At 45.2% G+C, this 15,485-nt stretch overlaps 1 protein-coding gene across 7 annotated transcripts in view; it reads left to right on the top strand.

Annotated features, from left to right (window-relative positions):
• Positions 1–15,485, top strand: part of Bptf (bromodomain PHD finger transcription factor) — a 100,915-nt gene that overhangs the window by 61,979 nt on the left and 23,451 nt on the right. For 6 of the 7 annotated variants that reach the window (XM_021175559.2, XM_021175555.1, XM_029483122.1 and 3 more), the window contains 8 exons: positions 3,884–4,008; positions 5,025–5,153; positions 6,189–6,339; positions 6,590–6,632; positions 9,490–9,736; positions 10,436–10,587; positions 11,474–11,582; positions 12,972–13,189. In XM_021175559.2, coding sequence (XP_021031218.1) covers positions 3,884–4,008; positions 5,025–5,153; positions 6,189–6,339; positions 6,590–6,632; positions 9,490–9,736; positions 10,436–10,587; positions 11,474–11,582; positions 12,972–13,189 — 1,174 coding nt within the window. Of the gene's footprint in view, positions 1–3,883; positions 4,009–5,024; positions 5,154–6,188; positions 6,340–6,589; positions 6,633–9,489; positions 9,737–10,058; positions 10,221–10,435; positions 10,588–11,473; positions 11,583–12,971; positions 13,190–15,485 lie in introns of all 7 variants that reach the window. The other variant, XM_029483120.1, reaches the window with a different exon arrangement.

Genomic DNA, 15,485 nt, shown 5'->3' with positions numbered 1-15,485 from the left:
GATAGACTATAATTTCCCTAGGAATGTCTTATTTAGAATTAATTTTATTTAGAATGCTCTGGGCCCTCTGTGTTTGGGGAGCGAATGATAAGTTTAGAACATTGATAGTTGTTAGCCTGTGTTCATTGGTTACTAGGAAGGGGGCTCAGAAGTTCTCTATGGATGGAGTAGCTTGCCCGTGACCGGAGAGGCCGAGTGTTCCTGACCCCAGCCCAGCACTTCACGTGCTGATTGTGTCTCACATGCGTGTCCGCGTTCTGTCCCTTTCATGCCTCTGCTCTGTGTTTCACCCTGGTTGACTGGGAGGAGTAAGAGTCGAAGGCCTGTGATGGGGCGTTGTTGGCTGCAGTTGGTTTTACATTGATTGTTCCAGCAAATGATTGAGCATCGCGTCCCCACCCCCCCTCTCTCTCGACTTCATTTCAGTGTCTCAGTTTTTCCAGCTTGAGTAGACATCATCCTTCCTCGTGTCCTTTATATTACAGTCAGCTAGCTAGGGTCAGAAAAGACCACAGAACACAGTGTAAACGCAAGTGTTTCCTACAGGCGTTCATTCAGTACAGAGGTCACGCTTTGTTTGTATGAGCACGTTTTATGCCGCATCGTTGGTTTGAAGTAAGATGTCATCATTCCATGCACATGCACTAGAGACAGCTGAAAAGTCCACTTTCTCTGCAGGGCCTGCAATGAAGGATTTGCAGAATCCTGCAGGGAATCAAGGAACGCTTCATTGCAGTTCATGGAATTGTAGGATTGCTCTGCACTTTTCTGCTTTCTTCATTGAGAGCGGTCCCAAAGTGCGTCCTTGACAGTCCTGCAGGTAACTTCTTTCCCACTGGAAAAGTTACTGTATACATACAAGTGGCTGAACTAAGATCCCTCAGCAGGCAGGGGCCTGGCCTTTCTGCTGCTTGTGGTCTGAAGCTAGAGGTAGTTTGGCTGGGAGGCACTGTTCTCGGCGCCTGGGCACCAGAGCCCTGTGTGCATGGTGGCACTGCAGGCGCCTTGCCTTACAATGGTCTGATATGTGCTGACATGCATCAATGTTTGGTCAGTCTCTCATTTTTTAATGGAAAGAAATACTTTCCTGGTCATTCTTAGTCTGTTGAAGTTGAAATAAGTATCTATTACTTCTGATCAATAGAATCATGGGTAAAAATGTATGTTATTCTTGATTGTAGGGCACTTAGAGAAGCAAGTCATGTAAAGTGCATTTTTGTGCTAACCCTTGAGTCTCCCGTGTACTTCTTATTTATTTATTTATCTGTCCAGGAGTAGTTCTTATGGGTCTAGCTCTGCAGCCCAGGCTGGTGTCAAACTCCTGCCCTCCCACCTCAGCCTCATAAGCAGTTAGACTACAGCTGCATGAATGATGCATATTTTTGGATGTAATGTTAAAGGAAAATTGACACTTGTAAACATGTGCTGACCTCTGTACATACATTTCCTTATACTTGTTTTCCTGGCATGACTCCCTGTCTTTGCCATTCTGAACTGGCAGTTGTTGTCCATAAAGCTGCCAGAGGGTCCTACTAACGTGCCCATCTATGTTGGTATTATCCTGAGTGATGAAGGGACCTGCTGATAACTGTAGCACGGAAGGGAGGAAAGTGGGCGTCACTGAGGAGCCCTAAGAGAGCGGGAAGCTTCCCTGCTTTGCTTTCTTTTTTTGTTTGTTTGGGTTTTGTTTTGTTTCTTAGACAGGGTTTCTCTGTGTAGCCCCCCTGGCTGTCCTGGAACTCACTCTGTAGACCAGGCTGGTCTCAAACTCAGAAATCCGCCTGCCTCTGCCTCCTAAGTGCTGGGATTAAAGGCGTGCGTCACCATTGCTTGGTGTGGCAGCTTTTCTTTAAGCCTTCCCGCTGGCATGGCTCATTCTGACTTCTGCTTTCTTCTCCATGCTTCGCCATTTGTACCTACCTCCTTCCCTCTGACCATAATAGCACAGAATGTGGCATGACAGAAGTGTGTGCTTTTGCACACTGAGTTTCCTCTCGTGTGTGTGTGTGTGTGTGTGTGTGTGTGTATGTGTGTGTGTCCGTGCTTTGAGACTATGGCAGACCTAAGTAATTGCCTTTCTCACAGCTCTTAGCAGGTAGATTCTAACACACACTTTGTATGTATCCCAGCTTCCTTCACAGCCTGGACACACTGATGCACTCCATTGTTGTCTGTATGAGTGAGTGGTAAATGAGTCAGCAGGCTAATAATCAGTGAGATGTGTTTATCCACTGAAATTACCTGCATTTTAAAATAGGATTGCTTTCGGGGATATTGATCACTGTTAGGACTCTGGGATCTGTCCTCAGTACAGTATGGGTAAGGGGGTCTTATGTGTGAGGCAAGGCAGGCAGAAAGGATTTGAAGCTGTTGTTTGACCCTAGAGAACAAGTAGAGGAGGAAAAGAGAAGAAGAGGTGCTTGCTCTTTTGGAGGGGGGTGGTACATGCCTTTAGTCTCAGCACTGGGGAGGCAGAGGCAGGCAGATCTGTGTGAGTTTGAGGCCAGCCTGGTCTACAAATCTAGAACAGTCAGGGTTATACAAAGAAACCCTATCTTGGGGAAAAAAGAAAAGAGAAGAGAAAAGAAAAGAAATGCTTATTCTCCTCCTGCCAGCCCAAGCTTCCACAAGACTCCCTGTGTGGTGTGGCCTACAAGTGACAGACACTTTCTCCCTCTGGGTTTTCCCTACACTAGTCAGCATCTTGTCACTACTTGAAAGGCCAGGGTCTGGCCAGGGTCAAGGATGCATGGGGTAGTCAGGTGAAGCAAACATTTTCCAGGTCCAGCTAGGAATTGGCAGGGGTACAGCAACCATTTGACTAAAGCTTTACCTTTTCCCCTTGTTCATTCTCTCACATGTTAGTAACAGAGAAAGCATTGCCTTCCCCATACAGAATTGTCACCGGAGTTACTGTCTGCCTGATAGAGGAGGAAATGGTTTTCGTTATATAAGCTTCCTCTGTACTGCATTTAGGCAGAATGTTCACTTCATGTACTGTGAAAATGTCCAAAGGGAAATCTAATCATGAAGGTGTTGATAGGAAGTGACAGCTGCTGGCCACTGTAAAGAGATGTTATATATAGTGAATTCCCTTTGAGGATAAAATATTCATTGAAATTGAGTAAATTAATTTCAGATGCATTTTTAGTGTTAGTTTAAGAAAGAAAAGTATGTTCAGCAACTTTGCAGTCTGCTTAAGGAGGAGCACGAGTCCCGGTTCCCTTCTCATCTGAGGAGTGGATGCCGGACCGCACAGTTCTGGTAATGGATTTCTTCTAACCTTCCCCAGCACTGGTACATTCGTAGTGTTTGTGGTGCTCATGAGCAGTGTGGTTCATGTTTGGAAAGGGCAGCTTGAACTTCAGAATTCTGTTCAGTTGGAAAAGGTCTTTCAGAGTGATTTAGTTTGTTTTACTCTTTGAGAAAATATAAACATTTTCAGATTTTTGTTTTGTTTTAGCAAAAATTACTTCATCGTGATTTTTTTCAAGGCTCCTCTATCAAATTTAGTAACACAGTTACTGATTTTGTTTTTCTCTGTATTTTTCATGCAGATACATTATAGACTAATATAAAGACCTTTGTAAGTTGTTGTCATATTGGTCTTAAGATAAAATACTTTGGATATTATTTCTGTGGCATTGGAAATGAGTCTCACTGATTTAAAATTGTTAAGTGCACATTATCCTGGGAGCCCAAATGTGTTACTTTAAAGACTGTGTAATGCCAGAGTCTTACAAACCATCTGACAAGCACTAAGGTTGTAGTCAGTGCCAGAAAAATGTCCTTCAGTTTCATAGAGAGGAAGAGAAGAAAGTGTGAAAGAGTGTGTGTGTGTGTGTGTGTGTGTGTTTGTAGTTGATCTGGGTTGTTCTTTCAGGTATAGACTGCAGACGGTAAAGTCCTTGGCTGGAGTGAGCCTGATGTTACGGTTGCTGTGGGCCAGTTTGAGATGGGATGACATGGCAGCCAAGGCTCCTCCAGGAGGAGGGTCTACACGGACAGGTAAGGGAATTGCATTTTAAGTGTAAAAGCTGTGGGCTAAGGATGTAGCTTAGTTGCTGAAGTTCATACATATCTCATGCATGAGGACTTGTGTTAGGTCCTAGTGCTGTGTAACCTGTAAGTTCAAGGCCAACTTAGATTATATGAGGCTGAGTAGCCGAAAAGGTAGCCAGACCTGGCAGCACAGGTTTATAATGCCATCTACTTTGGAGGCCAAAGCAAGAGGATCTAATTAATGACCTGCTTGAGCTCAAGGCCAGCTAGAATAACTGTCTCAAAAAAAAAACCAAAAAACAAAAAAAAATGGGAGAAACTTGAAATGGGTTGGGTCTGTGGCTGTAGCACTTGCCTAGCTTGTGAAAGGCTCTGAGTTTGTCCCCTAGACATGCAATAAAATAAAGTCATGTGCTGTTCACTGAATTTATTAACTACTTGTCTTATTTTATAGAAGTTTATTCTTGCTTAAGTTTTCTGGATGCCATCAAATTAAGGTTAAGGGGCAAGGTTTAGATTATAAGTAAGTCAGCACACATACCCCAACTCAAGTTCCAGTGGCACTCAGTATCCAGCGTGCTCAGCCAGTTCCCGGGGGCATCCTATAGCCCTGGCCTTGCTCTGACTGAGTGCTGCCTCTGGAAGTTACCTTGGATGCTGTATCGTTGTTCTTCTTCCTGCTACTTATGCTGAGGCAGAAGGATTGCCACAAACTTGATGCCAGCCTGGGCTTACATGTTGAGTTCTAGGCCACCTTGGGCATCAAAAAGGAAAAGGCTGGCCTGCCTAAGCACAGTTGAGAGCCCTAACCTAAAAACAAACATTAAGACCACCTGGGAGCGGCCACTGGAGAAGCCAAGAAGTTCAGCTGTTGTAATCTAGCAGCGATTGTCACTGATAACCCAGGGGATCGGAAAGGAAAGTTTAGACTCACAGCCTTAAAGAAGTGCCACAGGCGCCATCTCCCAAGCCTCCTCATAGTTCAGGTGGTTAGTAACAGTGTGTAACTCATATTCCCACAGAAACATCTGAAACTGAAATCACAACCACAGAGATAATTAAGAGGCGTGATGTGGGCCCTTATGGCATTCGTTCTGAGTATTGTATCAGGAAGATCATTTGCCCCATTGGAGTTCCAGAAGCACCAAAAGGTAACATAGAAGAAAATGCATGATTGCTGGCCTGTAGGCCGTGTGTTCTGTTAATTGAGGTTTGGCCACCTACCTGACACTACAGACTGCTCCTGTATTGAGGAACATGAAGAACCAAGACAAGAGATTGCTGTGAGTCCTAGGCTAGCCTGGCCTACAGAGTGAGTCCTAGGCTAGCCTGGCCTACAGAGTGAGACTTGTTTCAAATACAGACAGACTAGGGGCTGGAGAAACGGCTCAGCAGTTATGAGTGTTTATTGTTCTTGCAGAGGACCTGAGTTCAGTTCCCAGCACCTACATGGTTATTGGCCTTGCTTCCTTGTGAGCCAAGGAAGGAGCATCCTCAAGCAATCCTTGGAGAAGGGTTACTGCCAGGAATTTACTCTTCTCTTCTCTATCCAATGTCACAGCTAGAAAAATGCCACCATGCTAAATTGCTAAATTGTATTTGAGTCTCAGCGATGAATTGCTTAGTCACATGTGGCGAGAGGATAAGGAACAGGGTTCCGGGCAGAGGAAGGTGGAGTGTGCAGCTCACCCGGCCTTTGCCAGGGCTAGGAAGCCCTTTCACAAGTACTTTGATTGGAACATGGCTACATGTAGCACAGACATTGTTTTTCACTGATTCTTATTAAAAATGATTTGTCTTTATGTGCACTGGTGTTTTGCCTGCATGTATGTCTGTGCAGATCCTCTGAAAATGAAGTAATAGACAGTTGTGAACTGCCATGTGGGTGCTGGGAATTGTCCCTTAGTCCTCTGGGAGAGCAGTCAGTCAGCTGCCTCTCTCCTGAGGCAGGCACTTTGGTCCAGATTTGCAGTGTAGACCATCTGGCCTGTGTGGTCTCAAGGATTTGCCAATATCTGGCACTTTAAAGGGAAAAGTTTGGCTGGTGGTGGCCTCCTGGGCTGTATAACAGAGCGCATCTCAAGTTAAAAGATGTCGTTTGCCATCCACCATGCCTCATGAGCTAGATGTCAGAAGAACTCCACGGGAACATTATTGCTGAAAACATTCTGATTTCTTTCACTAAGAAACACCCACACCTCAGCGGAAGGGCCTCCGATCAAGTGCACTTCGGCCAAAGAGACCAGAGACTCCCAAGCAGACGGGCCCTGTTATCATTGAGAGCTGGGTAGCAGAAGAGGAGCTGGAGCTCTGGGAGATCAGGGCTTTTGCTGAGAGGTAACAGTTAACACCTGGTCACATGGGAGCTTCTGCAGTCGGTTCTGACTAGTTCTCCTCTACCCTTTGATTGTATATGCCAGCTCGGGGTAGTTGATGTAAGCTTTGTTTTTACATTTAGTGTGTTTCGTTATTTTTAAGTTATCTTAAACATTCATTTAAAAGAGACAGATCATGCCTCTGTATGATGCCAAGTCAACCAGATTTCGTTTGTGAACAGTTTCTGATGAGTCGCTCCTTTTCCCTGCAGAGTGGAGAAAGAAAAGGCTCAAGCAGTGGAGCAGCAGACCAAGGTCAGTGGGCAGCAGGGCAGCTTCTAGGGGAGGCACTGCACGGCAGGTTGACCTTCTTAACCAAATTCAGGAACACGAAAGGCCCAGGATTATGGATTCACATGGGATATTTAAAGTCAAGTGTACCTCATGTTTCATTCTTGAAAATGTCTCAGTGACCCATGACCCTGCGGTTCTGCAAACTGAGCATAGTGTGGAGGGACATTGAGGCCTCCTGATTGCTGTTACAGTTCCCTGAGTTATCTCTAAAAAGAGTCTTTTCCTGCTGAGCTCCAGGGAAGCCTGTGAAGACGTAAGCTTCACCAAGGCTCTGAGTTGATTGGAATCAATGCACCTCGCCAAGTCGTTTGCTGGCTTTTCAGCATCCTGTCGGGTGATCCATGTACTGTATCCCAGAATCAGAGGGCTGTGCTTGCTTCTCCTGCAAGTGTAAATCTAGAGAACACTTAGCGTGGGTTCACAACAGAACTGTTGACATAGGTACACATTTATTTTTATTTTATGTTCCTGCATATGTCTGTGTATCATGGTGCACTCCTGGTACCAATGATGTCCAGAAGAGGGTGTCAGATGCCTGAAACCGGAGTTAGCGATGACTGTACCACTATGCAGGTGTTAGGAACAAGCTCTGGTCCCTTTAAGAGCAGCCCTGTCCTGAGCATCTCTCCAGCCCCAGCTGCATATATTTTTAAAACACTTTTTAGGCTTTAAGGTTTTATAAAGCATGTTTTTCCAACTCTGACGTGTCTTTCAATTTACTATGCATCTGTCTATTCACTTGAAATTTGGAGAAATAGCACCATTGGATTATGTGCTGAATTCAGCTTAGGAAATGTACAGAAAAGCATAAGCATTTGTTCCTATAGCAACTGGCATCTGTTTCTATAGCAACTGGCTAGTAGTTCTTTCCTCCCTTTTATAGGTGTATTTTGTCATCTCTGCAACACAACCTAATTCGCCACTTTTTAATTTGTTTTCAAGTAGCTCTTCGTGCTTTTAATGCATTTTCTCTTAGTGCAATACTTGTAATTATGTGTTGTTTCTTTGCTCCTATTTTCCTTTGAACTAAATGGATCAGATGATGGTTCTAAGTATGCAGAACAAAGCTGCTTCTCTTTTGAGAAATACGTGCTGATAAGCATTCCTTCCAGTTCTGTTCAAGTATATGGGCTGTCTGCCAAAGCAGTGCAAGCAGAGTGCCTGGGATTGTGGAGGAGAGGGGACGCCTGGGGATGCCCTGGGCTGGAGCAGGGTGTCACAGTAGCTCAGGCTCTCCCGTACCTCAGTGGGTAGCTCAAGCTGGCCTCAAACTCACGGTAGTCCTCCTGCCTCTGTCTCTCATGTACTTCAGTTACAGACATGAGCCGCCATGTCCAGCTCTTGTTAGTGGTTTTGAATCTTTTTTTTTTTTTATATATATATTTATTTTTATTATATGTAAGTACACTGCAGCTGTCTTCAGACACTCCAGAAGAGGGCGCCAGATCTCGTTACGGATGGTTGTGAGTCACCATGTGGTTGCTGGGATTTGAACTTCAGACCTTTGGAAGAGCAGTCGGATGCTCTTACCCACTGAGCCATCTCACCAGCCCCGTTAGTGGTTTTGAGACACAGTGTTGGTCTGTATCTCAGGCATCCTCAGATTCAAGGCAACCCTTCTGCCTCACACTTTTGAGTGGATTTAAATGGATTTAATCACAGCTCCATTGTGAGCTAACGCTGTGTCCGTGGTCCCTAGCGCAGTCTGTCTGTCAACCGAGTTTCTTCATGTTTAGCATTTACAAAGCCAGCTAATAACTGATTTTGGTGACAACTGTTGCTACATGAGGTGTACTGCCCAAACACTAGTCGTATTGTGTGGAAGCTTGGGCTGTGGCTTAGTAGACCACTGTGGATAAATCCCAACAGCCTTTCATTTAAAACATGCGAGTTAAATTGTCTTTTATACCTGTTTTGGTTTGTTTTGTTTTGTTTGAGGCAGTGGCTCTTTGTATAGTACTGGATGTCCCAGAACTCTATACATAGAGCTACCCTCAAATTTACAAAGAACTGCCTCCCTCTGCCTCCCAGTGTAGGGATTAAAGGCGTGCACCATGAGGCTGGGCCTGGCTTTTTAGAGTGGATCCTACACTAAGCTTAGGCTGGTCCCAGAGTTGGGATTACGCATGTGTCGACCACACCCAGCTTAACTGTGTTTTTACTTACTTTCATTGTAATGCAGAATAATGACCCAGGCAAGCACTCTGCCTCCTGAGTGGTGTCCCCAGGAATGCTGATGGGATTCCCCTCTGTATAAAGCATTTAAAGTACCTTGTAATTCCATAGTACATGAAGTATTCCCAGTACTCAGGAGGCTGAAGCAAAAGGATTGCCCCAGGTTCAAGACCACATGGCGTTTGTTCCAGGCCAACTTGGGCTACAGAGTCAGACCCTGACTATAAATAACAGTAACAGAGTCTCAAAACTATTTTTACTTTTCCATTTAACTTGATGACAAGTTTGGTGACCTGAATAGTAACAGTAAAAACTACTATCCTGCTGTTTATGATGGGATAATCTAAGCTAGCAGTGCTGCCAGGCCCAGCCCACTCTTCCCACTCCGATTCAGAGTCACAGGTGTCCTGTCTCCAGTAAGATTGCCCATTCCCTCCTCACTCACTGGATATTGTATAGAACATTTTGATCATTTAAATTTCTTATTTATGGTCAATTTATTATGATGTAGACACTGGAAATAGAGGCTGGGGTAAATTTCGACAGATTTGTTTTCCTTTTGCAAGTTCAACATCTGGCAAATCCTACAGAATGGGGTTTGCCATGGAGAACTGGAGTTCACATTTCCTCTCTTGACTCTCAGAAACGTTTGGAGCAGCAGAAGCCTGCAGTCATCGCAGCGTCCACCACGTCCCCAGCAAACAACACAAGCAGCACTGTCTCTCCAGCTCAGAAGGTGATGGTGGCTCCCTTAAGTGGCTCGGTCACCCCTGGAACAAAGATGGTGCTGGCCACAAAAGTCGGCTCTCCTGCCACAGTCACATTCCAGCAAAACAAGAACTTCCATCAAACTTTTGCCACATGGGTGAAGCAAGGCCAGTCCAATTCAGGTAGAGCTGGGGAGTGAGTGGAACATTGCTTTTGTTCTGGGTGGGGAAAAGCATTTCTAACCTTCATTTCCTGAGAGAGCGGTTCTGCCTCTGCCACTGCTTGCGCAGACAGGCTGGACAGTCATTGTCGTAGCTGCTCTTTGTGCGTCTCCTCTCTGCAGTCCTCACCTTCAGTACCCACATAGCCAGCCCACTTGGAGCAGGGGTGTTTTTATTAAATACAGAATGATCCGCATTTCGTGCATCGGTGCCCTTCCTAGAAGTCATTTCGCTGCTGGTTATTTAAAATCTAAAGTTTATTAAATGTCTTATACCCCATTAGCCACCAGCACAGCTGCCACCTCTGCTACCACCATTGCCAGCACAGGTCAGACGTTCCAAATTACGGGCAGTCCCGTCACTATGGCAGGAAAAGTAATTACCAAATTGCCACTTCCTGCAAACAGCAAGATTGTCGCTGTAAATGTGCCGGCAACACAAGGAGGTAAGGGAAGCAACCGCACAGAGTTTGAGTTCACCTTCGCCAGATCATGCTGTCGCCATCCTCCATCTCCTCCTCACTGGTTTCAGTCGTCAGGTGTCACATTCTGTGTAGCCCACTCTGCAACCCGCCACACGTAGTTCCTCCTCAGACAGCAGCAGCACCTAATGCCTTTCTTTGAAGGGTGGTGATTCATGTCTTCTTCATCTCTCTCTAAGGCATGGTCCAGGTACAGCAGAAGGTCCTGGGAATCATTCCATCGACTACAGGTCCAAGCCAGCAAACCTTTACTTCATTCCAGCCCAGGACTGCAACCGTCACAATTAGGCCCAATACCTCAGCCTCTGCAGGAACCACTACCACGTCACAGGTAAGCATTCTTAGTGTACAACAGGATTTCTCTGTTGAGAAATGCTGATGTCAGGGTGACAATTCCTGTGGCCTCTTCCCCTATCAGTTCAGCCCATCTTCCTTTACTATGATTTAATCTGTGATGAAGTACTGATTTGGAGATATATCTACACACACACACACAAATTTTTATATTTTTAATGAACCCAGATGGTACATGATGTATTAATTTTGGTATTTGTTTAGTTGCATATTGGTATTGTTTGTAATTGTTATTTGCCAATATTTCCTAAAGAAGATTGACAGCCAATACAGGAATGTGCTGCACTTGGTAACTCTGACACTCTTGGAGCTCCTCCCACCAGCAAGTGATTCTCTCTCAGCCGTTCTTCTAGTTCACCCGTGTTCCTTCTGATCAGGAAGGAAACAGTGAAATACACTGTATGTCAGCTGCTAGGTGCATGTGTTGCTTTTTAAACCATGAAAGATGCTGGATTTTTGTTTACTTACTACAGTCTCCAGGTTCTAGGACTCAGCCTCTTTAAGTTTCTGTCTTCAAAATTCCACCTTTATACCAACACTGAATGTAATTTCAAATGTAACAGTGGGCAGGCAGAGGCAAGTGAATCTTTGTGAATTCCAGGATAGCCATGGCTATAGGAGAGAAACCCTGCAATTCTAATTTTGAAGCAGTTTTAATTCTTTTGTTGTCATTGTTTGTTTTGTTTTGTTTTTGTTTTGAGACAAGGTTTCTCTGTATAGCCTACAGAGAACTCCCTCTGTAGACCAGGCTGGCCTTGAACTCAGAGGACAGCATGCCTCTGCCTCCCAAGCTCTGGCATTAAAAGTGAGTGCCACTTCCCTGCTGAAGTGCTTTTAATTCCTTGTCCTTTGTTCCTGCACAGGTGATCACAGGGCCTCAGATCCGCCCTGGCATGACGGTGATTAGAACGCCACTCCAGCAACCAGCACTGGGAAAGGCGATCATTCGAACACCAGTGGTGGTGCAGCCAGGTACTCACTCACGAATGCAGTGAAACTGCTTCAGCATGGACGACACGGCTAGGAAACTGTGGCACTGTGGCATGCCTCTGTATTAGAGAACACATGCATGGGGAGGTGGGATACTGGATGTTCACTTCCCTGAGAAAAATAGACAAGGTAAATTGAAGTTAACTTACAAAGTGAGTAAACTCAACCACTGATTACCATAAGCATTCAGACATGAGAGAAGAGCAAAGCTTTTGTCTGTGAGTTACAGAGGCAGCACCAGACTCTGAGTCAGTCACAGGTAATGGAAGCTGGTTCATTCAGACCACACCATGTTAAAAGTCAAAGACTGACTTGGGACTGACATTTGATGGTGCATCTTTTGCTTTGCCTGTGTAAGGCCCTTTCTTTGGACCCTGGCACCAGAGATGAAAACAGTTGAAGATTAGAAGATTGAGGGAAAATCCAAAATCAGAGATGGCTCATCAGTGAAGGACACATGGCTTGAAAGTGCAGATTAGTGCTATTTCAAAGAGAATATGTGTGTGGGTATTGGATTATCTCAGTGATTTTCATGTAGCTGACCAGAACCCGACTTTTTTTAGGTTTATTTTACTTTACATGTATGAGTGCTTTGATTGAATGGATGTTTCTGCATCACGTGCATTGCTGGTGCCTCCTGAGGTGCATCCCTGGAGTTAGAGTTGGGAGCCCCCACTGGGGAGCTGGGAATTGAACCGGTGTATTCTACAAGAACAGCTGGTCCTCTTAGGCACCGAGTGGTCTCTCCAGCCACCAGGACCAGTCTCTTTGTGCTTCTGCTAGTTAGTAGCATCGTGCTAAAATGGTAAATTCCCTAGCTGTAGCCCACAGGACGTCCTGAGCTCCTGACGCTCTCACAAGTGAGTTTCGTAGGTCATCTGGAGTTAACAGATGAGAGTAAGAGTAACAGTGCAGATCTTTTGACAGCTATTTTATCATTTCATAAGAATGTTGTTCCCAAGAAAACACACAAATAGATGCAGCCCAAAAGACAAATCAGTTAAGAATTTACTTTATGACCAAGAGAACACTTTTTGTTTCAAGACCAGGGTCTCTCTATGTAGCCCCAACTGTTCTAGAACTCACTATGTTGACCAAGGTGGCCTTGAACTACAGAGATCTGGTGACATTGTCTCCTGAGTGGTGGGATTATAGGCATGAGCCACACTGCTTGGCCTGGCCTGTCTTTTTTTTTTAACTCTGTTAAAGTCTGTGGTCTGGCTGTAAACTGGCTGTGGTCCTATGTTTGAACTTATCTTGGTTTATTGACATCAAAATGTCTATTTGAAGATTGAAATGAACTGTATTCATCTGCTGTCTTATGCATGCTAGCAGTGTTTTAATGATGGGGAAATCTTGTTGTTTGTGCAGGCACACCCCAACAAGTTGTGACTCAAATCATCCGAGGACAGCCTGTTTCCACTGCCATCTCTGCTCCAAGTACAGCTTCCTCAGCACCTGTGCAAAAGGGCTTAACTCCAGGAGCAGCGGCTGGGCCTCTGCAGCCTTCAGCCCCACACAGCCCTCGTCCTCAGCAAGGGCAGGTGAAGCTCACCATGGCTCAGCTTACTCAGCTCACGCAGGGCCACGTAAGTAACTCAGCTTTCATCTTGAGAGGTAGCCTGAGTTTTGCTGAAGTTTACATTTGATCTTAGGTAAAACTTAAATATACCTGCTTTAAGAAATGGTATATTGGGGCTGGCAAGATGGCTCAGCGGGTAAGAGCACCCGACTGCTCTTCAGAAGGCCCTGAGTTCAAATCCCAGCAACCACATGGTGGCTCACAACCATCCGTAATGAGATCTGGTGCCCTCTTCTGGAGTGTCTTAAGACAGCTACAGTGTACTTACATATAATTAATAAATAAATCTTAAAAAAAAAAAACGGGCGTGGTGGCGCACGCCTTTAATCCCAGCACTCGGGAGGCAGAGGCAGGCGGATTTCTGAGTTCGAGGCCAGCCTGGTCTACAAAGTGAGTTCCAGGACAGCCAGGACTATACAGAGAAACCCTGTCTCGAAAAACCAAAAAAAAAAAAAAAGAAATGGTAGATTGGGGTTGGGAAGGTGGCTCAGAGGATGAAGTACTGGCTGCTTTTGCTGAGGATCCCTGTGAGTTCCCAGCACTCGTAACCACCTGGACCTCCGCTTTCAAGGGATCTGACGCCCCGTTCTGATTCCCATGCACACTGGGCATGTGCTTGGAGCACAGATCTACATTCAGGCAAATGCTCACACATATAAATAAAAATCTTTTAAAACTATACAAACAAAGAGCAGAAATGGCTGTCTCCTGGAGTCACACTTGCTATTGATAGCATCATGTCCGGCTCTCTAGACCCCTCAGGCTGGATGTTGTACCAGTGAAAGGGATACTAAGCCATTCAATAACTACAGTGCTGTTAGTTGGGCAGTTTCCATAGGAGAAAAACCAAGGCAAATTTTGAGTGCATTAAACTGATCGCTTGTATCATTCCATATTGTTGACTTGTCTTTTCCTATCAAAACCCAAAGCTCCCAAAAGTCTACTGCCTGTGGGCCTTGCTGGCTGAGTCATAAAGTAGAATGCAGAGATCAGCAATAGCTCTGATATGGTTGAAGGGGGAGAATTTGCTTATGTGCTGGGATAAAGTGGGCAAAGTGCTATACAAGTATGCGAGCCTGGGGTTCATCCCCACCGCCCACAAAACAGACAGCAGTGAGGGCTGAAAGATGGCTCAGCAGCAAAGAGTGCATACTTCCAGAGGACCCAAGGTCAGTTTCCAGCTCCCATGTCAGTTGTAGCTTTCCATAACTCCATCTTCCGGGGGTTGATACCTTCTTCTGAACTCTGTGAGCACCTCTGTACATGTGCAAAGATACATATATGTGTACACTTTAAAAGTTTAAAGCAGCTATTGCAGTACATACCTGTAGTTATGTAGGAGGGATCAGGTGGGTCTTGAGAGCTCACTGTCTAGCTCTGGCTAGAGAGATGGCTCAGGCGTTAGGAGTGCTTACTGCTCCAGCAGAGGACGTGGGTTCCTTTCCAGCTTCCACATGGTGACTCACAGATGTTGGGGATCTAGCACCCTCTTCTGGTTACCAAATGCTTTTGCACATACATGGTGCTTGTATACTCAAGCAAACTGACAAACATACATGGAAATAACAAATGTTAAGAAAAAAAGAAAGTGGTAAAAGGAAGACACCCAGTGTCACCTCTGACCTTCGTGCATGCTCATGAGCAAGCACATACACCATATACACACATGCTAAAACCAAGCCAAGAAAACACCAGAGATACAGCATGACAGGTGGAGTGCTTATGGGGCACCACAAAGCTCTGGGTTGAGTCTGTACCACTGCATAAATTATGTGTGCTGGCATGGGCCCATAATCCCAGCACTTAGGATAGAAACCTAGCAAATTCAAGGCCAGACTGGGCTGTGCCAGGCCCTTTCCCAGGAAGGACAAAGCACAACAAAAGCAACTTACTGCAGTGCTTCTAATATGCTTCAGTAATAGTCACCATTGCCTTTCTGTAAGTGGGCACTTGTGGTACATTGATGCAATCCTTGCAAACTGCTGAGGAAAGACAAGCGTTTCAGTCAGGTTTACCGGCCTGCTTAGCCATAAATAGGGAACTATAAACTTGGAGCTGTGCCTTATGCCTCATTCTGGTAATAAATTCAATGTTCTTTTCTTTCTTCTCTTAGAGCTGTGTACTTAAGGAATTAGAGGTGTTTGTCAACATGCCCAGTTTATGTGATGCTGTGGGTTGGACCCAAGGCAGGCAGACTTATTGCAAGTTGAAATACATCCCCATCCATCAGTTCATTTGTTCATTCCTTCTTTCTTTCATTCATCTCTCTCTCTCTCTCTCTCTCTCTCTCTCTCTCTCTCTCT

Source organism: Mus caroli, chromosome 11 (genome assembly GCF_900094665.2).
Source record: "Mus caroli chromosome 11, CAROLI_EIJ_v1.1, whole genome shotgun sequence".
Lineage (NCBI taxonomy): Eukaryota > Metazoa > Chordata > Mammalia > Rodentia > Muridae > Mus > Mus caroli.
The sequence above is the reverse complement of the archived record's forward strand: the minus strand, read 5'-3'. Positions and strand labels throughout refer to the sequence as shown.